The sequence below is a fragment of the Falco biarmicus genome, chromosome 3 (genome assembly GCF_023638135.1).
Source record: "Falco biarmicus isolate bFalBia1 chromosome 3, bFalBia1.pri, whole genome shotgun sequence".
NCBI lineage: Eukaryota > Metazoa > Chordata > Aves > Falconiformes > Falconidae > Falco > Falco biarmicus.
The window spans coordinates 110,522,467-110,547,607 of NC_079290.1; the positions used below are offsets into that span (position 1 = coordinate 110,522,467).

The following is a 25,141-nucleotide window of genomic DNA, read 5'->3' on the forward strand; positions in this document are numbered from 1 at the left end:
ATGTGGACTCCTGAAGCAAAGTTAAATTTGAAGAGTGAGTAACTGGTTAGCAGTCATACAGAGTATGATTTCCAGCCCTGGAGCTTCTGTCTCGTCATTTCTCACAAGAGTGGATTGTAAAAACAAGTGTGGGTGGGTGGGATCTCATAAATACATTGTAAATATTTCCAACTCATTTTCATCCCACATAGGAATCATTTCCCATTTCTCTGAGAATACCTATCAACCTCAATGAGGACAAGGCCAGGCACCAAGGCTTCCTCAGCTAGCTCCTGCTTCACACTGTCAACGAGAACAAACTTTGCATCTCTTGGTTTTGAAGTTCAGGCCTGTGCTAGCTGAGTAGTGCCCCTCACTGTGGCTGGGATAAGGCTTGTGACAAATAGCACAAAATAGTGCTTATCTCAGTATTAAGCCCCGTTACATCCTGAGGAGCATCTGACAGTCCTTCAAGAAATGTGTATGCTGCAGTGCAGGCTGAGGTGGGAGGAAATTAGGTGAATTAAGCAGTACATTACAAGTCAACATAAAGAGAAAAGTGAGGGCCACATTTGACTCTGCCTCTGCCATTTGTGATGATGGGAGGATCCCCGGGTGCTTTTCAAACGGCAAAGAAGTAGCACCATACTGTATTCTGGGCTGCTTTCATCACTAGCACATCTCTTCTGCCTTTTAAAATGTCTTTGTGGTTTTTAGGAGCATTTTGCCCACTGCTTCACCTCCTAAAATTTCTGCAGCCTTTTTAGATCCAGGTCTGTATCTTAAATGTGTCTGACCATTCCCTGTAGCATGTTCAAGTTGTGCAAGGGGTTCTTCAAAAGCAAAAGAATATTAGTTTGTTGCAGGTGGCCCCTGTGTAGCTGGAGAACATACTAAGATATAGTTAAGAGTCAGGTGTTTCTGTACTTTCATAACATGTTATTTCTGAGACCTTTGAATCTTTTAACAAACCCACAGGATCACCCAGAGATTAAGACAATTCCAGAAATATGAAGAGCCAAGAGAAACTTGTTCACAATCTTGTATTTGTTGCTTTAATTTTCTCAGGGCTTTCGCTGGCTTTTTTTTACTCCATGAGCAAATTCATTTCCAGTGTAGTGGCAGTATCTGAAGGTTGGAGCCAAATTTTACAATTTCTGGTTTATCACCATTTCTTGATAGTGTTCCTGGAGGGACACTTGAGGCACAGGTCAGGCTCTGCCAACAAATTTACACTCTAAACTCAGAGATCTTCTTAGTCTGTACAACCATAGCACAATTCTGTTTTTCCTGACATCATCCCAGGGCTCCATTCTCTTCCACCATCCAGGTTATCAGGTTTTCCTCAGCCTCGTTGGGGTGGGATTAGAGATCATCTGAATCCCTGTCAGAGGCACACTGATCCTGGCAGAAGAATGAAAAGAGCCAGCTGAGCCCTTTTTTGGGGGGAAAACCTGGCAACTGGGAAGGACACGATGTTAGCTGGTAAGAGGGGAGCAGGCATTGCGGTGTCTGGCTCCAGCGAGACAGCGCTCCTTCCTTCAGTGACACGGATCCCTTCTGTCTGGTTCTTTTTTTTTCTTTTTCTTTCTCTTTTTTTTTTCTCTCTCTCTCTTTTTTTTTTTTTTTTTTTTTGTCGGAGACACTGTGCCTATAATAAGCATTCAAAATGAGTCTTGCTGGGCCAGGAGAAGGGGAGGGGAAGAAAGAGGGGGAGGAGAGGATGAGATTTGGGGGGGAGGGGGAAAGGGAGGAGGGGGTTTAAATAGCAAAGAATTAGAAAAAAAAAATCTGATGCAAATCACTAGTAGAGAGAAAATTATGTGCAATTACCCAAGCGATACTGGGCAGCCGTGCCCACCCCAACCAACAAGATCTCATTAACAAGCAGAAAATAAGATTGAAATGGTGTGTAAAAGAGCTGAAAAATGAATTTGAATGCTGCATTTGTCCACAATTACCCCCTCGTTCACACATATTTTATTGCAATTTTTTTATTATTCTTAATCTTTCCATCCCTCAAAGCAGATTGGGAACATCCTGGCATTACAGTTGCTGAGGGAGGAAGCATTAAGGATTCCCCGTTTCCCTGAAAGGAGACCCTTCTCTCGCTCGAATTTTAAAGGGTTGGTTTTGGACGGATAAGGATTCATTTCTCCGGCTTATCTTAGTGTAGGAACATGTTCTTCTAATATTCTTTAACCTCTGACGCTCTTGGGTGCCACCCCACACGAGGGCTTTTCTTTAACCTTGTCTCCTGGGTTCCTTTACCTCCCTTTTCCCTCTTTCTTTCCACTTTCTCCTACCCTCCTTTTCCACTCCAGTTTTTTTCATGTCATTTCTGCCCTCTTCCCCCCATGCTGCCTCCTCCACGTTCCCCCTGCAGCCCCATCTCTCTAGAGGACCATGATTCCCTCAAATGAAGTGTCTGCCCTTCAGAAAGTGGCTGCTGTCCCTTTTCAGCATTGCAATTATTCCTCGCACCCTGTTTCTTTCCCAGTGAGCTGTCTTCAGCCTCCCCACGACCTTGCGGCAGATTGCACACAGCATTTTTGGAGAAGGAGGTGAACATGTGCTAAAATCCATGTCCATTTTTTGCCAGGGGGATGGAAAGGGGGCATGGGAGCTCCGGGTTTCTCTCTGGGAGAAACTGGCTCTGTTGAGACTGCGTTGGCGTTTTCCCTCGCTTGGTGTCAAATGCAGCTCCATCTCTCTAAACTTTTAACCTATGTGTCCCAGGAAAGCTGGTAGTTTTTCCACTAAAGTTTCTTGCTTTCTTTTTTTTTTTTTTATTTAACCAAACAAAGCCCATCTGCTCTTGTCAATTAGACGCCTCTGCTCCCAGCAACGGGAAAAGGGGAGAATGGAACATTTTTCTCATGTGAAAATAGATACGTATTTATTTCCCTGATTCCTAATGACTCTGTTTCTGTGAACAAAGGAGTAGAGTGGGAAGGGGGAAATTCATATCTGATGGGCCAATTCACTTTCTGTCAGTCTTGAGGTTTCATGAGTTTCCTTGATGGATTTGGATGCTCTGGTCCCACTGAAACCTGATTAGAAACAACTAAACCAGAATCTTATTACCTTAACCCTAACTCTAATGCTCTGGGTGGCACAGATTGCATTTATTCCTATGTGATTTCCACTCCAGACATTGTTCTCTATGTATATTACTGTGATATTAAAATATTAGAAACACTGAAAGATTTCAGAGCAAATAGTTGGTTCCTGAGCCTTGAATTCGATAGGAGCTTTGTCATTCCCTTTGATGGGTCCAGGGTCAGCCCCTGTGGTACTACTGCACTATTTGTAAACTCAAATGTCAGAAGTAGTCAAATTGGGGAGAAAGGGGAATAAGGAGAAAACAGGAGAAGAAATACAGGAAAAAAAAAAAAAACAAACCACCTGAGGAGAATGACGAGACTGATGACAGCAGGAAGAAGAAATGGAGGGAGGTGTGAAAGTGTCTGATAAGCCCCCAGACGGTGGAGCAGGGAGCATGTATTTAACATACCCTGGACTAAGACACGGAAATCTGTACCCATAAATCTTTAAATATCCCTTCCCACCCAGACCCTGCTACCCACTTATGGGGTGGTGGGAGCAAAGCCAAAGCAGGGTGGATGGAACAGGCATTGCAGGGGCTGTAATTCCTGCTGAAATCCAGACAGGACTGGTGGGGCTTTCAGCTCTGCTGAAGCACCTCTCCTCTGGGTCCTGTCTCCTTTCTACACCATGGAGGGTAAGAGGGACTTGGCCAGGAGACACAGACTTGGAGAATTCAAATGCAGGATTTGCCCTGCTTTATGATTAAATAAGGGAACTCGAGACAAGGCAGGCAGGGCGGATAGAGAAAATGAGAGATTAGCAATTAATGCAGCATCCAGCCTGGTGACTGGCATTTCTGAGCGACCTCTGGCATTCAGAGGCGAGTGTTTCACCGCATGGCTCGAAGAGCTGCAATAACCCAGGGACTAGGGAGCTGGTGCTGAGCCGTGAGAGGAATCAAGGGACCGCAGCAGGGAAAGGCAGCCCTGGAATGAGGGAAGTGAGATAGAGGGGAAGCTTAAAAGGGAGGAATGCAATAAAAGGAATAATTAGGATTCAGAGGCAGGGGCATGCACGCGTGCTCTCGCACGCCTGTGTGCACAAGGGCATCAATGTTCTGCGTGCACATTCTGCGTGTGCACACCAGTGTGTGTGCCCATGTGTTGTGTGTGCCTATTAAAATCTAGCAATGGTGTAACAGCTGTGCTCCAGCTGTGCCCTGGTTGTGAAAAGCCATCTATGATAGGAAAAATCTACAGCAACATACTTCGCAGTGGATCAGGCACTAACCCCAACCTGCCTCACTATTTTTTTTTTTTTCCCACAAAGAAGGGTTGTGGAAAGTGTTTTAACTTCAGTGGGTGTGACAGAACAGCCGAGATCCCATGCTGGGAAAGGGAGTGGGACAGTGTATCGCAGGTGTACGTGGGCCTATTGCTGTCCTTGCAAGCCTCAAGCCTGCACCACCTCAGGGAACACTACACACTGAAGATGGACACAAGATTGTGCATTGCTCAATCATTTTAGGGGGATATGCCATGATCTCCAGCTTTCCCAGAGCTAATGGATGCATTTTGAAAGGGGTCATTATTCTGTACAGTTTATTTTCTGTTTGCTTCATCATCTGTGTGCTAACGACAACAGAAATCCACATTCGCTCCCATCCCAAAGCCAGCCAGCTGCTGGGATTGCTGACAGATAGGTTGCATCATCCTGGGGTGCAAGTTGTGAGCAGGTCATTTTGGGACTAAGAGGACAGGGAGGATGTGGTGGGGGCTATATCCATCTCTGGAGCATTCTGGAGGACTGCTCAGAAGAGCTATTAGGTCCTGAAGCATCAGGAGAGGCTTATGGGGGAGATGTACCCTAAAAAGATGCTGCCCTGGTCTTTTGTGTGAGATGGAAGGGAGTTTGGGTACCGCATCAGCTTGCAGAGCGTTCATCTTGCCAACTCTCTTGATCCACTGCGTGTGGAGAGGGGAGCAGCATATGGCTGTGCAGTACGTCATTGAGCAGTTTGGGGTTACAGGGCTGCGCAGGGGCTTCTGTAGTGCACAGGGAGCATGCAAAGTGCAAAGGAGAGGGCATACAGCTGCGTGCGCAACCGAGCACTAATGGGGGGCTATTGGGTTGTGGGGTGCATGCCGCACGGGAGCTTCCCCCTCGCACAGTGGTGGATGTGAGGGAAGATGGCTTGGGTGCAGCAAGGCCTCCTGCTGCAAGATGCTGCTTCTTGCCTCCATCAGACAGGCGTGCACGAGATCAATTTACAGCAGGGGCTGAAGATCAGAAATCCTAGCAGGGTCTGGGGTGTGTGAGTAGTAAAGTGATCAAAGGTGCGGAGGGTCTTAGCTCGCTGCAGTAAGCTGGAGTCAGCCCTTAAGCCTATCCAGTTTGAAGATGAGGGGGATCTTATTTCAGGGAATAAGTACCTGAAAGGGAATTGTGAGCCACGTAGGGGAAAGGGTAGGGAGCTGCTTGCCAAGCAGATACAAGAAAATCACAGGGACTGGTTTAAGAGAGGGAAAGAGGCAAGGCTGGCACCAAGGGGGTTGTTTTGGGGTAGGAATTCACCCACCAAGCCAGTGCAGAGCCGACATAGGGATGTCTGAGCAGCCCACGCTGCTCACCACAGGTCTTCAGTGCAATGCTTGGTCTGGGACCCACCGACACGTGGGGCCAAGCCTGGGTTGAGGTAGGCCCTGTGGGGAGCTCACCTGTTTGTCTGGGGGAATATTTGCGCTGCTGCATGCCCCACACATCCCTCCAGCTGCCCTTTCAGAGGGACACTGGCGGGGGGATGCTCCTGATGGGGAATGGGGAAGAGGGAAGGCAAAGTCTGCTGTTGTCTCTCTTTCCCCCGAGATCCAGAGCGGCAGAGAGAGCCCCTCACAGCCTCCTCTCTCTATGTCTCTCCCAGCTTTTCTTCTCCCACTCCCTTCCCTTCTTCCACTCCCTTCCCTTCTTCCTCCCTCTCCTCTCTCCTTCCATTTGATGTGGAGGAGAGCTGTCTGCCACTCGTGCGTCTGTACCGAGAAGGGATCAGAAGTTTCAGCGAGCGCTCGGCGCCTCTCCTTTGATCCATGTCCTGAGGCCTGCTTGACAGCGGAAAAAAAGCATGGAGACAAAACGACTCAGTCAAAGTGATTCCTGACAACTGTCTCCATGAGATAAGGAAGCTCTCTGTGTCTTGGGTGGTTTTTTTTTTTTTTTTTAATACCGCCTCTCCGTTTCCATAAGAAGCGGAGTCACTTTAAACCAGAAGAGCCAGCCAACAGCCAAGCTGCACAGAGAACAGCCGAGCAGAGAGCGCCTGGCTGAGCTTTATCATGTTTCCTGTCTCCCTTTCCATTTCTTTCCCCCACCCTTTTTTTTTCTTTAAAAAAACCCCTCTTTTTCCCATTTTTCTTTCCCTTCTTTCTACATGCTGTGCTACCTTGCCACCTTACCCCAATGCTACCTCTAATTATGCAGTTGCAGAGAAAACCCAATGCATTTGCAGGTGGCCAGGACATTATTCAGCTCAATCCCAACCACAGGGAAATGCCTGCCTTCCCCGCAAGGGGCTGGAGGGGAGAGAGAAAGCCCCGTATGTTATCTGACAATAACCAATCCTTTTAGGGATCGGCAGCAGGCCTCATTAATAGCAAGGCATTATACACCACTGGCCACTTAAGTGGTCCTTAGAGCTGTTCCCCTGCTGCTGAGCCCCAGATTTTTTATGATTGTTTTATTTTTCTTGCCTAGTTCATGTCATGCAAGGAGGTGTCCCCCCCCTTTCCCTTCTTGCCTTCAGGTTGCTTTCAGGAGTGAGTTTGCAAGGGCTCAGTGATGCTAATCCTCACTGGAGGATGCAGGACTCGGTGTGCGTGTTGGTTGGCACATTGGGGAGCAGGATACATGCCTTGGAAAGGGACTGTGCTTGCAGCCAGGTTGTCAGGGGCGTCCCCAAACACATGGGATCCCTCCAGGACAAACACAATGCGAAAGGGACAGGGAAGTGGCCTCAGACCGTCGTGCTGAGGGCAACCTGGCTTGGACATGCAAGACAGGACTGCTTAATCCAGGTGAGGAGCTGGGGGAAAGCAGACATGGCATGGCTCACCGTGCTCCTGCACTTCTCCATCCTCAACTTCATAAAGCTGGAGGGGACTTGGGAGCTGCCTGAGATGACAAAGCTTGGCTTAGGAGTGGGCCTAGAGGGGGGCAGGTGGTTGACAGGCTGAGGGACCAGCCCTGTGCTCTGGCTGGCTCAGGTGATGGGGACAGGGATCAGAGTTCATCCCAGAAACACAGAGCCTCTTTGCCAGGGAGTTCCCCTTCCCCTCCACTAGCTGTAATTAGGCTATTGTTGCAGCTTTTGCTGGGAAGACAAACTCTATTAACATGCAGGATAGGGGGTGGAGGGGAGCGAGGGGGGACACACGGAGGGAGAGATTCCCTTCCCCCCAGAACTGCGCTGTGCTGCACTGATAAACAGTAAATATCGGGGAACAGGATTTCCACATTATCTGAGCGCGGCAGAAAATCAAAATTTCAGTCTAAATCCGAGGAGACGAGGCTCATAAGCTCCTCCAGCTGATACAGACGCCGAGCCCAGCCGGCAAGGCTCAGGAGGCACAAAATAACATTTTTTCATTCAAAAAAAAAAAAAAAAAGAAAAAAGAAAAGAAAAGAAAGGAAAATAAAGAATGAATGAGAGGGGAAAAGCAAGAAATATTTGGGGGCTGACTGCAGGAAAGGAAGAAGTGGTGCAAAGTAGAGCATTGTCTGATGTTGCAACCTTTTTCTGATGAGGAAATAAATACCTGGGTGTATTGGGGAGGGGATTGGACACTGCCCATCCAATGAACTTTCCAATTGGCAGCTCTGGCTCAGCAGAGTGTTGCTTGGGGATCGACCTGTAGGACACTAACAGCTGCCGGAGGATGATGGCAAACCTTTAATTAGCGATTAGAGTGCACAGCTGAGCACAAATCCAGCCCTGAATTAGGAGCCACATGGGGTCTCCCTGACCCTAAAAGCCAACACCGGATTCAGCAGCTCTGTTGGGCGTGGGTCCACCAGCTCTAATGAAGCTCTGGGCCATGCGTGCTGCTAATAGCATCTCTGCCCTGCTCCGGCCTGGCAGACAGGGCAGGAGCCACCCCAGGTGGGCACCGATTCCTGCTATGGGACTTGCAGGCTGCAGCGAGGAGGGGGGCACAGGGTTCCCTAAAAATGAACAGCAGCGGTGAGAGCAGGTCAGTGATGCAGGAGAGCTGGGCTGGAGGTGGCCACTAACGCTGCAGTGAGAAAGGGACATGGTTCTGCCTGCTTCTACAGGAATTTGCTCTGCCTTAGTTTGTGGCATGGTTTCACAGTGCCTTTTGCTCTCCCAGGGACCAAGGTGGTTTCAGTGCCAGACAGAGCAGGTATTCTAAGGAGTTCAGTTTAGCTACTTGCTGTGTCCCAGACATTTTTGCATCCTTGGCTGGATCCATGCTGTTTCCTGATCTTCCTTGCATTGGAGACTCCATAAAAGCATTTCTTGCAGCACAATCCATAGCTCCAGGTTTTTAGACCAAGGAAACATGGTTCAGCCACATTTCTGTACAGCACCAGAGGCTCTGAGCTCTCCCTAGGGATTTTAGTCAACACTGCTTGGAGCAATGAAGAAGAAAAAGCAGGCACTAGTTGCAGAAAATACTTCCTTGGTTTCTGTAGCAGCCACTTCTGTCCTCCTGCTCTCATCACCAGGCCACGGGCTCATTATACCTCTCAAAACAAATAAATTCCTCGCTCTGAGCTGCTCCCTTAGCTCTCAGTCTCTGCCCAGCTCCCATGAATATCCATTCCCCTTTCCCTACCTCATTTCCATGACCATCTATAAAGTGGCATCTTTCATGCAAAGAATTTTAGGGTCTGTGTTCCAGCTCCAGCAGGTTTCTAGCAGAAACTCTGTCCATACCATATAGATCCAGGGGCCTTTGGGGGAGCTGAACTGAAGTATTAAGGTTTCTCACAGGCAAGACTTAAGGCTCTTGGTAACTTCAATGCTTGAGTGACTTCTGCTGCCGAGGAAAGGAGAGGTTTTTATTTCAGATGAGGAGGAAGCAGGTGTAACAGATTCCTGTTGGGAACATCAGTGTCTTTTGTACTGGCAAACTGACTTGCACTTGTTAGAGTGTGGAAACTTATAGGATGCTGCAGCTTGGCATTGGGTGTCCCAACCCCTTTGCACTGTTGCGAACTTGTTCTGTATTGTTCTCTCTTCTCAGTATTGGGTCTGGTGGAAAGGGCTGGTTTTCCTGAAGTATTTGTCCTTTCCCTTCTCACAGGTGTTTACATAGACACCACAGAAGTCCTAAAACTGAAAATCTGAAAGTCAGAACTAAGGTGGCATCTTTCTGGTCACATCATCTGGGTCTGAGGTCAATGTTATCAGAGTGGCCAAGCCATTTTATATCAGCTTAGAATCTGTTCATGCATTTTAAAGAGCAAGTGCCCTACATCTCTTTAAAAATTAAGATCTTAATCCCATACTTTAAGATTGGTATTTCAAAATCCCTTGGCATGCATGCAGGGCTTTCTTCTGCTGTTTAGTGGAGTTAGCATTGCCTCAGGTTTCGCTGTTTGAACAATCATCAGCACAGAGTTTTGGCCTCCATTAACTACAAGAAAGGCTGATTTAACACTGAAACATGTGCTGGACTGCTAATCAGCATGCACTGATGTATCAAATATATCTCACCTATCACAGATCCCATCCAGGGGATATATGGAAAGTCATGGGGATATGTGACTCTAAATATTTCCAGTGTCTTTTACTATCCAGCCTCTTTTACCTACAGCACTGAGCCTCAGACAGCTCTTGCTGTTGGCCTGCATGCTCTGTTTTTTCCCCACTGTGTCCGTGTCATTACACCAGCTCTCCAGCTACATTCTCCCAGCTATGCCAGGAGATTGCCGGTCTCCCCATCAATCCCACCAGCTACAGCCTCTTCCTCCTTCCCCCGCTGCTCATAACCCAGCTCCTGTGTCTCTCCTTGCCTGCTCCCCTTGCTTTATTTCACCCGGGGTCTCAGAGCTGCAGTCCCTGCAAGAGGGTTTCTCAAACCACTCAAGAGCCGCAGGCTTGTCTGGAGGGCGAGAGGTCAAGCACTAGCAAGTGTTTCCATTTAGTTCCAGATACCAGCCTGACAGGTGGGTGCCTCTTGATTAATTCCCAGCTCCCCTAAATGCTCCCGTCGTCATGTGCTCTAGTCCCGTTCAAGCCTAGGCAAAGTTAGGGGTGAAAAAAGGAGAATATTGGAATGCATCAGGTTCTGTCCATTCCAGCTCTTGCGGTGGGATCATGGCCTGGAACAGTTGCAGATCTTCACCTCCAGCACTTGTCATGCTGACAGTACTTTCAAGTAAAGATGCGTACTCAGAAAGTAAAGTCAGAAACCTTCAAAGCCCCCAGTTCTCCCAGCACGGCTGCTATGGTGCAGTTCTGAACTAACTGCATCTTCTTGCTGATCTACAGTGACACAAATGTCCAGCTGAGGATGATGTGGTACAAAAAAAATAAGGATTTAGGATCAAGGGAGCATTTTCATCATCTGAGCTGGCCTGAGCCTTTGGAGGTGGGCTCTGATGAGGTTTGTGAGCTCTGCGAGGTCTGGCTGCTGCTAAGTACGTCAGTCAGCTTGTGTGGGTTCTTGACCAGTAACAGCTATGCTAGCATGATTTTGGTAATCTTGAAGGCCACATGGTCATGCTGTGGTGATTCTCCCTTTCAGACTGTCGTCGTTTAAAGGTAACAAAGCACAGTATCACACAAATTCATTCCTCTTAACTAACACACTCCATTAGGGGCTCAGTCATTTTAGATGCTCTACATGACGAGTGCAGAGAGACAGGAATCTTCAGAAAATGGGTCAGACCTCAGAAAAACTGAATCCCACTCTACTGAGTGCCCTGGACTAAGGAGACATATATTTTGTCTTTATTGGAACAAGTATTTTGCTAGAGTCTGAGTCTTTTTCCCTCTTTCTCATTCCCTTTTTCACACACGCTGGTTTGTAACAGTGTCCAGAAATGCCAGAAATCTCACCAGGACATCTCTGCACACATCCACGCTGGAGAAATCCCCAAGGCTTACGTAGCTGAGTGAATTTCAGAGAGTAGTTAAATCCCATTTGCCCAGTTAATGCTGTGCAGGGTCCTGCCGAAGGTTTTAGTGGAAAAGCTCAAGAAAGGGAAGGTGGTTTAATGTTTGTGGCAGCAGAGAACTGGAAGTCACTGGACTGATGTCCCCTGCTGCTGACTTGGTGGCCCAACTCTGGCAACTACTTGCTCTTGTCTGCAGGGGTTTCCCCATCTGTGTAACAACGAAAGTTAGTGTGGATCTGCCATGCAGGAATGCAGAGAGACTAATATCACAAAGGGCTACAAAACACACTGAAGAGCAGGGAAGGACAAATCCGGAATCCTATAGGTGTTAAAACCTCCTGAGCAGCAAAGCATCCAGCAGCGCTGAGGTTCTAGGGAAGCAGCCAATGCCTGAGTGCTATTTTTTTAATTATTATTATTTAAAACCCCCCTAACTTATTAAAATTTTGCCTGGCTGCATCTATTGCTTATTCAAATACTGCCAATTTCCGTGGATCTCATATCAGCTCCCAGCATCTCCCAGCCTCAGTGCTTGGGTTATATGGGAAGAGCGAGAGAGAGGGGAAAAAAAACTGCAAGCAAAATAAAAGCCACTATCTGACAGAATCTCTCATGGGGATCTCAGTTATTAAAAAAAAAAAAAAAAAAAAAAAAAAAAGGAATCATTTTTCTCTTAGCTGGTGTTTGTTAAATGTGCAGGAGCCATAGGCAAATTTTTGCTAATTTTGTGCATGCTTTTATCATACTGGTGATTCACTGGCAGCTTTATCCTCTGATAAGTGGATTAGTTGTTGAGCTAAACAAAAAGGTGTTTGACAACCAGGAAGCTCTAAAGAACATATTTGTTTTCCAAATAATGGAGCTGTGTTTGTTGCTCAGTGCAGTGTGGGGTGGTGTTGTGAATTTCATTAGCTGAAAGGAAAGGCCTCAAAGCTTTCCTCCCTTACACAAGGCTGTGGTTCAGCAGGAATGTCTCCCTCCTATCAGTGGCAGGTTATTTTTTTTTATTTGCTTTGGTCTAGTGGTTTGGCCCCGGAGTGATGCTGATTAGGGAGTGGCTAATGAGCTGTGTCGGCGTGAGAGCATGGCATCTTTTGGTGGCGGGGCCAGGCACACGCCAGCTTCATTCAGCAGTGAGCATCACGGGTCTCCTAAATGGTTAGCAGAGCCCTATGGCTCACCACTAGACCCAGACTTGTAGGGCTGGGAGCTAAACTGAGGGCACAGAGAGAGAAATTGGCTGAGCGGAAGAGAATAGGGCTAAAATAATGAGCTTAACTTTATCTAAGACTTTCATCGTAATATCTGAGCATCTCATCATCCTGGGATGTGTTTCTCCTCGCGGTCCCATGGGGAACGTTGTTATCTGCAAGGCCAAGAATGGAGGCACAGAGATTTTATCCTGTTTAAATGTAAGGTAGGAACCTGAGACTTTGTCAAGGCCCTTTGGTAGCCCAAAAGGCCTTCTCTGTAAAAGTGCTTTGTATTTAGTAATTCCATATTCCTGTGCAGTTGTTGTTTATTTTCAGCCCTTTGGAGTCTTCCCTTCCTGCCTCCCCACTCAGAGGCCCACAGCCCTTTGGCCATATGATCCGAGTGCCTGGGAAACGATGGGAATTTTCTCCTTGGAGCTGCCGGGAGCTTGGGGACAACCACAGTGCTTGGGGCTGAGCTCTGCCTCGCCCAGTGGGTCCTCGCTGATAGCAACCATAAACATAAACTCTGCATGAGGATGTGGCATAGGGTGCTTTCCTGGGCCTCACATGATTTTCACCCTCTCAATATCATTCATGATTTCTTCGGCAGCTTTTTGCAGTGATGCCCTTGGAAGGAATGGTGTGGGTTTGGGGCAAGGGTTGGAGGCACTGGCTCAGGCTTATAAATCTCTGTGGATGCTACTGATAGCAGTGGGAGATGCATCTCCTGTGGAAATGAAGCATCTTTTTGCATCCTGATGCCAAACCGTATGTTCGCTGGTGTCCTTTAGAAATATAGACAACCTTGGTGATAAGAAGAACATAATCCCAGTGCTTGAAACAGATAGCTCCATCCCTCCTGACATTTTTAGGAGCCCACAGAGATGGAAGGATAGTCAGCCACGCCATTCCCATTCCCTCAGCTTTATTCATGCGATGGCCAGACGTGAATCCAGTAAAGCTTGTTTTCCCCTAGCAAGGGGCTAAAAACAACGTACTTTTCCTTGACAGCCGACAGCAGCCCCTGGCTGGGAGGGTGATATGAAGAGGGAGCGAACACGGTGCCATGAGAAAGGGGGGAGGGCTGTGAACAGATCTGCAGTCGCTAGCAATTGCTCTGGCATAGATGAAACGGGGGGAGGGAGGGAAGAAAGGGGGGAAACGGCAGTCGAAGAGCGAAAGGTCCCCAGCTGGCTGTTAGTGGCATCTGCACTCGGAGTACAGACTCCAGCTGAGAGCTATTTCACTATTTATTTACATGTAATTATTGCTATGAGGTGCAGATATTAACACTGTCAAGAGCAATTTGCCCTGACATTTTTCACTTGCTCTGTTCCCTGACGTTTTGGGTTCGGTGGGATTTTTTTTTTTTTCTCTCTCTCTCTCTTCATCGCACTGCTTCAGTTTTGGCAGCGCAGGGACCAGGCTTTTTAATCCAGCGCCCTTCGCAACTCATTAAACTTTGAAATTTAATTTTGTCCAGAGAGGAGCTGGGGCGCAGGGAGCGTCTCCCACCCCCCTCTCCCCATGCTTTCGCACCCGCCACCCATCTACAGCAGTTCAAGCATTTCCACTCTAAACAAACCAAATTTACCGGTTGCCGCGTTTTCAATTGGAATGCAATCTCCAGCATTAACCTTTGCTTTCGACACTGCATTTAAAACACACAGAAAGGTGCCCAACCGTTTATTAGGGGGAGAGTTTGAAAGTGCACGTAGAGAAAGCAAATGCAGAACAAATATTTTTCGAACCAGTGCCCCGACCAGCATAAAAATCGCAACCCATTTCAAAAGGTGAGTTAGGACCGGTGACGGTTTCCTACTTCTTGAGGTCCCAATTTTTTTCCCCTTCCCTTCACTCCGCTCCTGCCTAAACCATCTGATTTCAATAGCTGGTGACACTTTAAATTAAGACTTCCGGCCTACACTCAAGCCCTGATTTAATGAGGCAGTTGTTGTATGTCATCTAATAAATACCAATTGTGCATTAGAACTTATTTGCCAAGCAGGAGCAGTGACGTGACAGGCACAACTCACCGCAGCCTGCTTTTTTTCTCAGCCGGTACAGTGCTTGTAATCATTTAGCATTTGTTTTAAGACACAATAGACCACATTCCTCGTCAGCAGAGCTCCACCGCTCAGTGGTTCACACTCAACACAGGAGGCTGAAGGACTATGCCAGGGTGTGTGGGGGTTGTGTTTGTGGAAGGAGTAAATGCAGAGTACTTCTTCAGTGCCTGTGCATGGTGAATTTTTGGAAGAGGTTAATTAATAATTCCCATTCTGCCATTTTATCTGCAGCACCTTAGGCCCTTTTTTTCATTCTTAGAGTTGGACCAGACTTGGCTTCTACTCTCTTGACTTTGCAGGGGAAGAGATTCAGGAATCTGGTGCATTCCCCTTCTTTCCTTTTCTTCTGATCTGCTTTCTTGGGGTGGGAGCAGAAAGAGAGCGAGGCCTGAGGGGAGACAACCAGTCCCCAGAGCTGAAATATCTGGCATTTGGGGGCTTTTGGATTTTGCTGCTTTTTTGTGCAGGGTCTTGAGGAGTGGGACATGCTCCTTGACTACAGCACTTCTGTGTCATTGCAACACAAATAAATAGCAGTAGGAATGGCTTCATTATACATTGCCAAGTCCTGTGGTGCGTCTGTAACACGCTTACCCTGCGGTAGAAAGGATAACAGATCACCACAGATGAGGGGACAGGTTGCTGGGACATTGTGGAAAGCAAAATGGTTTCATTTCACTCAACACTTTCTGCAGGGCTTATTTGTCTTTCTTTATAAGCAAAGGGACAAAAATGTTGCAGCTGGATATTTTATTTTCAGTATCTTTTTGTTACAAATTGCAGTGTTTTACTTCATTTTGATCTTTCAATGAGAAGTTTGTATTTGCGCGTGCATCCCTCACCCATTTCCTTTCCATTTGCATTTATGCTATTTGAAAGGCTTTCTTTCATGTAAAAGAAAATGTTGTTTATCTTTTTCATAGTATTTATTCATCACCTGTCGACCCTTTGTAAACCTTTTCTGGAGTGACCTATAATATAATGCAGAAGCTTCATAGTATTTTCATTACTGCAGGCTGCATGTTTAAATGTGATCAGTACCCAGCATGAAAACTCAACATTTTCTATTTTTAGCTCCCCATGCCTTGCTACCCACCACCTTTTTTGTGTGTGGCAGTGAAACAGAGCTGATCAAGCTGTTGCCACCTTTGTAAAACTTTCTTGTATCTTCCAGGGAAAGGCCTATAGATACACCAAACAGCATCATGTGGCACTAATGTTTTGAAGTTCCCCTCATTGCTGTGCTTAACTTATTATAAGGCTGTCCGGAAGGAGGACATCAGCCTTGGCTTTGGGTTGTTCAGATTCCTGCTCCCCCATAAATCTGCACCATCTTGAGTTTTAGCCTTTATTGGGCTCATTTTTCCAGTTGTAAGGTGAGAGGTGGCAGCCCCACGCTGCCTAGGGCTGATGATAAATACATTAAAGCAGGTCACCACAATCTTTGAAGAAAGAAGAATGCTGCAGAAAGAAGACACATTTCTGCTTTTTACGTAGGTGTGACTTTGGATAGCACGTGATCTGTCCTGCTACTTTCTTGGGGGGTGTCTGAAGGGTCAAGATGCTCAGCTCTTGCTGGAGTTCAGGGGGTGAGCTCCCCGATACAGAAAGCTCCAGACTCCTGGGCCATTTTGTGTGGACAGGAGGTTTTCCTCTCCACATAATGACCAGAGGAGAATTAATCAGGTGGACGCTTTATTACTGGTGACCCAAATGCACCCACAAAGCTCAGGCTCCAGCTGGTACATACGTTAACTCCAGTTTTACTTAATCTTGCAGTTTTTAAGACAGTCTCTTGGTGGGGCAGGGATGGGAGGAGACAGGACACAAATTTTCTGAGGATCTCTTACGTGCTAACACTGACACCCTGGTCTGAACCCAGGGCAAGGCTTTGAGCAAGTAAGACCCAGGCAGTGATCTTGGTTTTGGGCTTTGGTCTTTCTGCTTTGCCCATGGCCTCAGCCCTGCATCCTCCCATGCACAGCACCCTTTCCCCAGGATCCCGAACTTTCCGCCAGGGTCCTGATTCCTCTCCAAACTGGAGAGTGCAAACCAGAGGAGAGCTGTGCCCAGGGCTGCAGATCTCTGTGCTAAGTTCTTCCCCCAGCAGTTGTGACGGGGGGTACTGGGGTGCAGTGGGAGCGGGGAGCACAGGAGAAAACCATTGGTGTTGTCAATGCTGCTGGGACTTAACGTATTGTGAGATATGGCAGCTTGTTTGCACGGGTGTTAACCAGCCTCTCCTGTCCCCTTCTTGTCACTGCCCAGTCCCTGCCACAGCCAATCTGTGTCCTAATCTCCATCAATTAACAAGAAACACTTTTCGCCCCCTCGCTCCCCGCCACCAATACGGACACCCACCCTGAAGCCTCGGATAAAGAGGAAAGAGCCCCCCCAGCCTCGACCCTCTCCCCCTTTACTTTCCACTAACTCAGCGCAACCAATTAGGCATCTGACACCCGTACTGGCTGACAAATTGTTTCTGTCATCTGCTTTCTGTCTTTCATTAAACGAGAGGCGGAGGGGGGAATTGAGAAGGGAGGGGGGGCTGGGAGATGTGATCTCCCATGCTTAGCGAGGCCAGATACATTAATTACAAAACGGCCATTTGCAGCATGAAAATGCATTAATTAAATTTATGCAATCATTATCTTTAAATAGTCATATCTTTAAAATAATCAGCCCTTCCTGAGTCTTCCCTCTCCTCTGCTAAGTATCTCTAATCCCTTTTCCACCATTTATCTCTGGATCAGCAGTAGCTTGTATGCTTTTAAACTTCTGCATGCAGGAGATGCCTTAAAAACTCTGCTTGAGTAATACAAGGGTGCGATACCTTCACTCCTGCCCTTGGCATTGCAGCAAGGAGGACAGGTGAGGGGCACCACTCTACTCAGCAAGTTAGAGGATTTGCCATTTTTTGGAGGCTTTTGATCAAGATATTTTCAGAAAAGAGAGCTTGTAGCTCAGCCAGGAGTTGTGGGGTTAATGTATAAAGTTCTTTGCTTGCATTTGTACAAGAGAGCAAGCTATGTGCTGGTTTACATACCCACTTAGTAAATGTATTGCTGTTTTCGTTTGGAAGAGGTTTAATTTTAATGAGGTAAGACCCTTCCCTTTGGCACAGACGTAGCTTTGCCAGCAGACAGCTACCTTTCATCAGTGTATCTTTTTCTTCTTAAAAATCACTTAGTTCAAAGCAGTAAATTACATTCATAAGAAGAGCAAGGTTTCAGAAATTGGTGTTTCACTAGTCTGATGCTTGAGATCGCTTCCTGGTGGCTTCATATTATAATTCTAAAACATATTTTATTTTGCAGTGCCATCAGACATAGCTGAAATGAAATTGTGCTGGACAAATAAGAAGGAAGTGCAGTTAATGATGTGTTAGCTCAGCTTTATGCTTTTACGCTTTATACATTTATACTTTATTGTTCAAAGACTTCACCTGTTTGTGATTGTTACTCAAATAATCATTGCAAACTTACCGACATTTGTGCTGCTCCTCAGCAGACCCCGGGTGCAGGAGTGCCAAAATACCCAGGGAAGAATTAATCTCATCCCCTGCTTAAGTAAGCACCTATAACACCACAGGAAAACTCCAGTCCAAATAGCTTTTAAAGAGCTGGAGGACTCAAAGAGGGATACTTATCTAAACTCAAATCCTTTAGGGCTTTCTTATCGCTCCTGGTTAAAGATTTTGTTCTGCTCTTTGTATGTCTGCATCGTTTTTAATAAATCCTATATGCTTTCTTTCCCCCCTATCTGTAATGCCTAGTGGGCCAATGTCCAATTAAACGGGAGCCGACGCAGTGGTATTTGGATCCAAACCTCATGTTGTGTTCACCTAGAGATATGAGTTTTGGATTAAGACCAGGTAGAATTTGGGGGTGGGTTTGATGGTGATCGAATCCTGCCAGATTTCTCACATCTGAGGGGCAGAAATGAGCTCTGGGGTTCAGAAACAGACAGTAGCTTGTCCTGCACAGGCAAGTCCCCTGGACAGTCCGATAGTCCTCAGCCTCCTCTTCAAGAAGTGGATTGTGGAACTACAAGCTCTTTGGATCCAGACCAACAAGAATTTTGTGTACAAGTGATTGCAAATTATGAATACAAAGGGCTTGTTTTCCCTGGACCATCTCTGAGAATGGAAATTTCTGGAGAGAAAGGAAAAGCCTTACTATGGAGCAAAACAGGCAAAGAGATTGTTGAGCTAGAACTTCTTAGCTCTAAGGGTGATCCTCTATTTAAGCCAGTGTTTTCAGCACAAATCCCCACTTTTCTGCTATTTGTTTACACTAATACTCTGCACCTTGGTGGATGCAGCTCCATTATCCCTGAGTTCAGATCCTGTGAGGGTTTTGGGGTTCGTGCTTGGCAAAAGCAAGCAGCTCCCTGTCTTTGAAAATACCACAGTGCTCCCTAGCAGCAGAGAGGAGTCCGAAGGGAGAGCACATGGCACTATGTAGGGCTGCAAAAGGCATTGCCTTGGATTCAGGAGCTGTGATTTTCCTATGGTGAGAAGAAAAAATGGTCTTGACTTGAATAATTCATCCTTCAGAATATCCAAAGTGAGCTGAGGCACTTCCAGATGGGAGCGGGATCTGGGTTGTTCATTCATTAGGGTGAGCTGCAAAGAAAAACCCTTACCTTAAAAAATGCACCAAGCACTCCCCCTGGAAAGCAGGGAACTGGGAGAGAAAGCAAACAAGCAGCAGAGGAGCTGGCAATAGGAATCACTTCTGATTTTCTCTTTCTTCCATTCTTTTGCCAGCTTGAGTTATTAAGTGTTTGGTGCGAGCCTAGTTAGCCCTGCACTTGCTGAACTTATCAGGCTTATTTCATCTCCCCATGACCTCTCCATATTTACGATGGGAACCCTGGAGGCATTGGCTTTGCTTAACTGGTGTATCTTACACTGCAGTTAAGCTGGACCTTAACTGATTACAGCCCTTGATTGATCAGAGAAAGAGGGAGGGGAAGAGAAAGAGGAGTCCTAGAGCAGATACGCAGGACTATCAGTGCACCAAGCAGCTTCGCCTGGGGCTGGGATATGCCACTCGGGGGATTCTTTGTAGTGCAGCTCCTTTCACATTTATAGAGGCTCCCCTCCACTCTCCAAAAAGAGAGAGACGGAGAGAGAAAAGCAGGCGAGGGGGGGCATGGAGCAGACTCAAAGGATCTCAGGAAATCTTGTTTCGAAGCAGTAAGTCAGCACCCGCACTCCATTACCAGTGTCCGCAGGGGGTTGTGATAGTGAGCGAGCACAGATCAGCTTAGCTGAGAAATGGAAAAGAAAAAAAAAAATGAGGGAGAGAAATGGAAAGGGAGGAGGGGAAGAGGAGACCTTTCTGTGAATTTTGGTTTGTCTTTGTTAGTCTCTGCCAGCGTGGGGCTGCTGAAGAGAGGAATAACAGAAGTTTATAAACCAGCTTTAATTTGCTGGGACTTAGCTGTACTGCATGGTCTCCCCACCCTGCCATTATTCACATCAGGCAGATGCACAGTAATTAGATTTAGGGTTGATTTAGCAGGAAACATTGGTGTATGTTGTTTTGTTTAGTTCTTGCTATTTTTAATCTCTCCCCAAGCCCCAAAAGCTTTTCATTCCCTGCCTGCCATCAGCATGTCTGAGCTTACCTAAGAATGGAAAAATAGGTGCAGAAGAAAAGGCACAAGTCCAGCCCATTTCCAAAACCAAACCTAACCTGACTCCTTCTGCTGGTTTGGAAAAGTTTAGGAATTCCAGTTTTCCATGGTTGTGCATTTCTGCTTTCTCATCCCTGGTGACTTTGTGAGTTCCAAAATGCCACAAGCAAGATTTGTATTCCTGGAATTAATACCCTGTGTCAAGTTGCCCAGAGATGCTCTGCATCTCAACAAAGGGATTTTCCTGTGGAGACTTTCCTTCCCAATGTATTCACTTGGCCTTCACAGAAAAATGTATTCATGGGGAGAACAGCATCAGCGTAGTTTGCTTGTGGTGACTTCTGTTAATGCAGTCTACTGCCTAGAAGTAAGGAACGTGGGGGGGCTCAGTTTGCTGACCAGCACGTTTGGGGAGCATTGGCTTTCTTTTGGTTACTGTTATATGAAATGTCATAGCAACTGCAATATAATCAGGAAAAACACTTCATGCTTAGGTAGCAGAAGATGAATAATGAAGTTGGTGGTTAGTAAAGCACAAACTGCCCATTTTCAGGGGGGAGATGCTCAGCGGTCCATGCAAATCAAACCCCTTTGACATTTCAGGGTGGTAAGGTGCTAGTTAGCCTTTTGGCTTGAGTGTCTCCCATTTCTGGAAGGGGTGAGCCCATGTTACTTGATTCTGCTTGGTAGTGAAATTGATGCCCATAGAACTAGGACCCCCCTTTGCCTCAAACAGCCCGCGCTAGCTTGGCTTTTTGTTTCCTCTCTGGTTATCCAGACTACTAAAAACTTTGCCATCTGCTTTTATGTAAGTGATAGGAGAGTTGTGTGCCCTAATGCCAGGGATAGTGGCTCATGTTTCTAGATCAAGCAGTTTTAATGTAATTCCTATTCACAGTGATGCCTCCGCCCTTCCCCTCCAAATTACACTTCTGCTGCAGGGTTTCTCGTAGCCCTTAGTGGATGTATAACCCTGTGGTACTTCCAATTTCCTTACGCTATTTCCACTGCAAGAAGAGCCCACTCCTCTTTCCCAGAACATCCAGACTTAATCACTTTCTCTTACCCTTATAGCTAAGACCTTCCCATTCTTTTGTATAGCTTAGAAACTTTTCTTTAGACCTTCTCTATAATTTGTACATCTCTACAGAAGCAGGGTGCCCAAAACAAGATGCAGTGCTCCAGGTGGAACCTCACCATAGCCTTGAACAATCAGGTAATAACTTCCCATCGCCTTTTTTTTTTAATCCTCCCCTTGTGCAGCCTGCATTGGTCTGCTTTGCTGCAGCTCACCATTGCATCCTCAGCTCCATCTCACCCCCAGCATCTCCCCAAGCCCTCTCCATCATGAGTGTGTGGCAGTTTTTCATCCGTTAAGTGAACAGGGTCATTTTAGGACACAAATGCTCATCTCCATTTCACCCGCTGTGTCCTAGACCACTCCCCTATGGCGCTAAAACATCCTTCAGATGTTTTAAGTCACTGAAAGGCATTGATGATATTTCTGGGTTTATTGTTCACTGCCAAACTGTACCACTGCTCAAGCACAGGCCCACAGTAACCATTTCTGAGCAGTTTGAAGGGATCTGGTATGATATGTCCCATACACACCAGAAGGGATTCAGGAACATTGCGTTCTGTTCCCGGCTTTGCTTCTGACACACTTTGTGTGGCCTTGGGAAAGGCATTTCTCTGGCCTCCACGTATTTTCCAATGGAGTGGGGAAGGTTAGGAAACGGAGACAATACTCTTATACAGCAGCAGCCACCTCAGCCCCAGAGTCCTGCCGCAGCGTAAAGATTTGTAAGATGATGTTAGCTTGTATTCTTAACACTGTTCTCTTTAGCACTACTGGCTAGATGAGGCAGTGGAGCATCAGGTTTTTTAAACTTTAACCCACAACAAAAATGAAGGGGAGAGATGAGTCCCATGTTCATTTATGCCAGTGTGAATCAGGACTGTGCTTGGAGCGAGTGTACTTACTCTTACAGAAGGCTGATGTGAAGTTTGCTCCCTCGGCTCCAAAATTTAGTTGGAAGTGACATTAGATGCGAGGGACTGCTGTTACCCAGATCAGGCATTTTCTGGGTGCAAGAAGTGTGAAGCACTGTCTGGATCCTTGGTCTGATTGCAAAATCAAATTTAATGGGTGTACTTACCGGATTGGTTTGGCATACTGGGATGCAACTCATCTGGGTCTAGTGATTTAGAAAATATTCAAAATTAATTGCTTGGTTTTGTGAGTGCAGTGTTAGTGATTGCTACATAAGTCATTTTAGTCCTACCTAGGGGCATATTTGCATATATTTATCCTCCTTTCAAGTGAAGATCTTTGGGGAAACTGTATTTATCTCCTCCTAACTCTTTCTTCAGCTTTCAATAGTCCTACAGTCACCTCTTCATTTTGTTTCCATTTAATGTATGTATAGAATAATCGACTCTTCCTCTTCCCACCAAGTGAAAATGAATCCACAGAGATCAAAAAGCATTAATATGAGGAAGGGTTGCCTTCTGCAAGAGAGAAGGAAAAGATTAGCTGAACAGGCTGCAAAACAAAGATGGAAAAGATTAAGCTGGGTCCCCACCAAGTAGCTAAGAAAGTCTTGGAGGACAGAGCATGACCTATGTAGAGCAGAAGCTGAATCAACCACAAATGGCAGAGAGTCCAAGCCCTTGTGGAGGAACTTTGTTAGTTTGGTGCATGTCGTTAGTGAATCCACAAGATCCAGCCTGTTTCCCAGCGCAGCCATCAGGCCCCTGTCACACTTTCTGTTCCCTAGGAAGTGGCATAAATGTTAACACCACAGAAGCTGAAACAGAGATTTCAGCCTACAAACACTCTTTGTAACAGAGAACTTCCTAGTGATGTAGTATCAGATATTCCAACGGATCACATTTCCAGCCTTTCCTGAAGAGACGGGATTTCTACCCATTCCTAGGAAAGCTGTACCACAGCCTCAGAAATACTGCCGACTGCTAAGAGACCTTTCCTTTTTGGTTTCTGCCTGGTATCCAGTTTGCATTCCTTTGGGACCACCCGGCAGCTTCTCTGGAGTTAACACCCTTCAGCTAGTTGCAGATCATTACGTCTTCCCTTTATTCTGAACTTAGCCAGGCTCAGCAGTTTCTAAATGCAGCATTTTTCTAAGGCAGCCTCTGATTTTGGACGCTTTGTGCTGTGTCAAATTGGGTGTCCACAAATGGAGACACCACAGAATCAGGGGTCATTCTGCAAAATGCTGTCTGCAGGCTCCTGCCTCCCCATCGTTTTGCTTGCTTGAGTTTGATCTCCTCGCAGCACCTCCGTGTCCTCCTGGGCGTGGGGCAGCGCAGCATCACGAAGCATAGATATAAAGCCCGCTGTGGTCAGGGCCTGATGTCTCTATCAGCTGGGTATCTTAGCAAGCCTAAAGCAAACTGGGAACGCAGGGTAGGAGGTGTAGGGACTCTCAGGATGACTGGCATGGCCTGGGCTGCCCTGGTATTTGCTGTAGAGCTCCTGACGGCAGAGGTGCAGCAGCCAGGTCTGCTGGGACAAGGCTTTGTCATGGAACTCACCTGCCACCCGCCCGCTCCCCTCCCTGACGTCCTCACACCCTGCTCCAGCTAAGTGGTATGTCTCCCTATTGCTTGTCTGCCCCTTGAGCCCCTCCTGCCCCCCCCCCAACCCCCCCCCCCCCAACCTAAAATCTGAAGGCCTGATTGCACAGATTGAAGGCCCTAATTGCACTTCCCTTTCCAAAGCCGCATTCGTTTATCATAAAGGGTGCACATTTCCCCTGCTACAGTTTCCACGGCCAGAGGCCCTGAGGGCCAGCTCAGAAATGGAGGGAATTAATTACATTTTTTTAACTCCCCTTCTTTTAAAGTAGGGGAGAGAGTGATGAAACGTCCCGGGGGGGGGAGGAACAGGGGGGAGCTGCAGAGATGAGGGTGGGGAGGGAGGCAGCAGCAGGAGGTGGGGAGGGGGGGTGGGTTGGCTCTTTCATCCAGGAGGGTCTTTGTGCATTAACCTTGGTCTCCCCAACACATCAAGACCCCTACCCCCCTCTCCCCCATGACAAATGACCTCCGGAAAGGGTAGGAACAAGGCTGAAGGCTCCTAGCACCATGGCTGTTATTGACTTACCCCGAAGTGCAAGCCCACGCCACGCCTGTGACTGATTTGGGACAGCAGCAAAAGGAAAGGAGATGGGGCAAGGGAGAGGGACAACTGACGAGAGGGAGGGGAAAGGGAAGGCTGTCAATCACTGTGATGGACAGGTAGCAGATTTCCCTCCAGATAAAACCTTACAGATGTGAAGTGGGTATTGATTTTTAGTTAGTGATGATAATGCACCAAGAAGTAATAAATTATAAGAAAGCAAGGTCAAAAAGAAAAGGTAAAAGGACTTTGCATTCTTGAGGAGGGGATTTCTCCAGATGCCCCAGACTTTCCTGAGTTCAAAAGTTGCCTGGAAAATGAGTTTATCCAGCTGAAACAAGAAGTCAGATAACACGGGCCTGCTGAGGCTGGAGGGCTTGTGTAGGGTTAGCCATGCTGGGTGGCTGTGTAGCAGAGAGGGAATAGAAACCTCCGATTTACTCTTGTCCTGGGGTTGGGGAGATCGGATGCTGTCCTCTGATAAACCTGTGCAAACAGAGTTTCAGGGGAACTCAGCTCCAAATTGCTGTCAGCGTGCCTGGAAAAGGCAGATGCTTCCCACCGTCAGTGCTGCTGAAGAAGGAACAGAGATCTTTGGGGTTCCTGGCTCAGCCTCTGTCAGCGTTCATCTGCAGCTCTGAGACCACCCTGCCTCCATGGGAGCACCTAGCAGGGATGTGCATCTTGTAACCACCTTCCAGCATCTCTCCTCTCCAGCCTCCGCAGAGTTACATACCCATTCACCACCCTGGCATTGTTGTGATGAAATATTGGCGCACCTATGTTTTGCCAGAGGAAATTCAGCCTGTATTAGGAGGGGATGAATTGTCCTTCAGAAGTGTCAGTTTCTCTGTAGACGGATTCTAGAGGATTAGCAGAGACTAGAAACTTAACTTCAGATGCCTAAGGTTAGTTGA

At 47.0% G+C, this 25,141-nt stretch overlaps 1 protein-coding gene across 4 annotated transcripts in view; it reads left to right on the forward strand.

Moving 5' to 3' along the window:
* PAX7 (paired box 7) overlaps positions 1 to 25,141 on the forward strand; it is a 100,435-nt gene that overhangs the window by 68,016 nt on the left and 7,278 nt on the right. The window contains exon 8 of one of the 4 annotated variants that reach the window (XM_056332157.1): positions 21,231 to 21,296. The exons of the other annotated variants lie outside the window; for them this stretch is intronic. Within the exon in view, the coding sequence (XP_056188132.1) occupies positions 21,231 to 21,296 (66 nt within the window). The remainder of the gene's footprint in view (positions 1 to 21,230; positions 21,297 to 25,141) is intronic. 4 annotated transcript variants of the gene reach the window in all.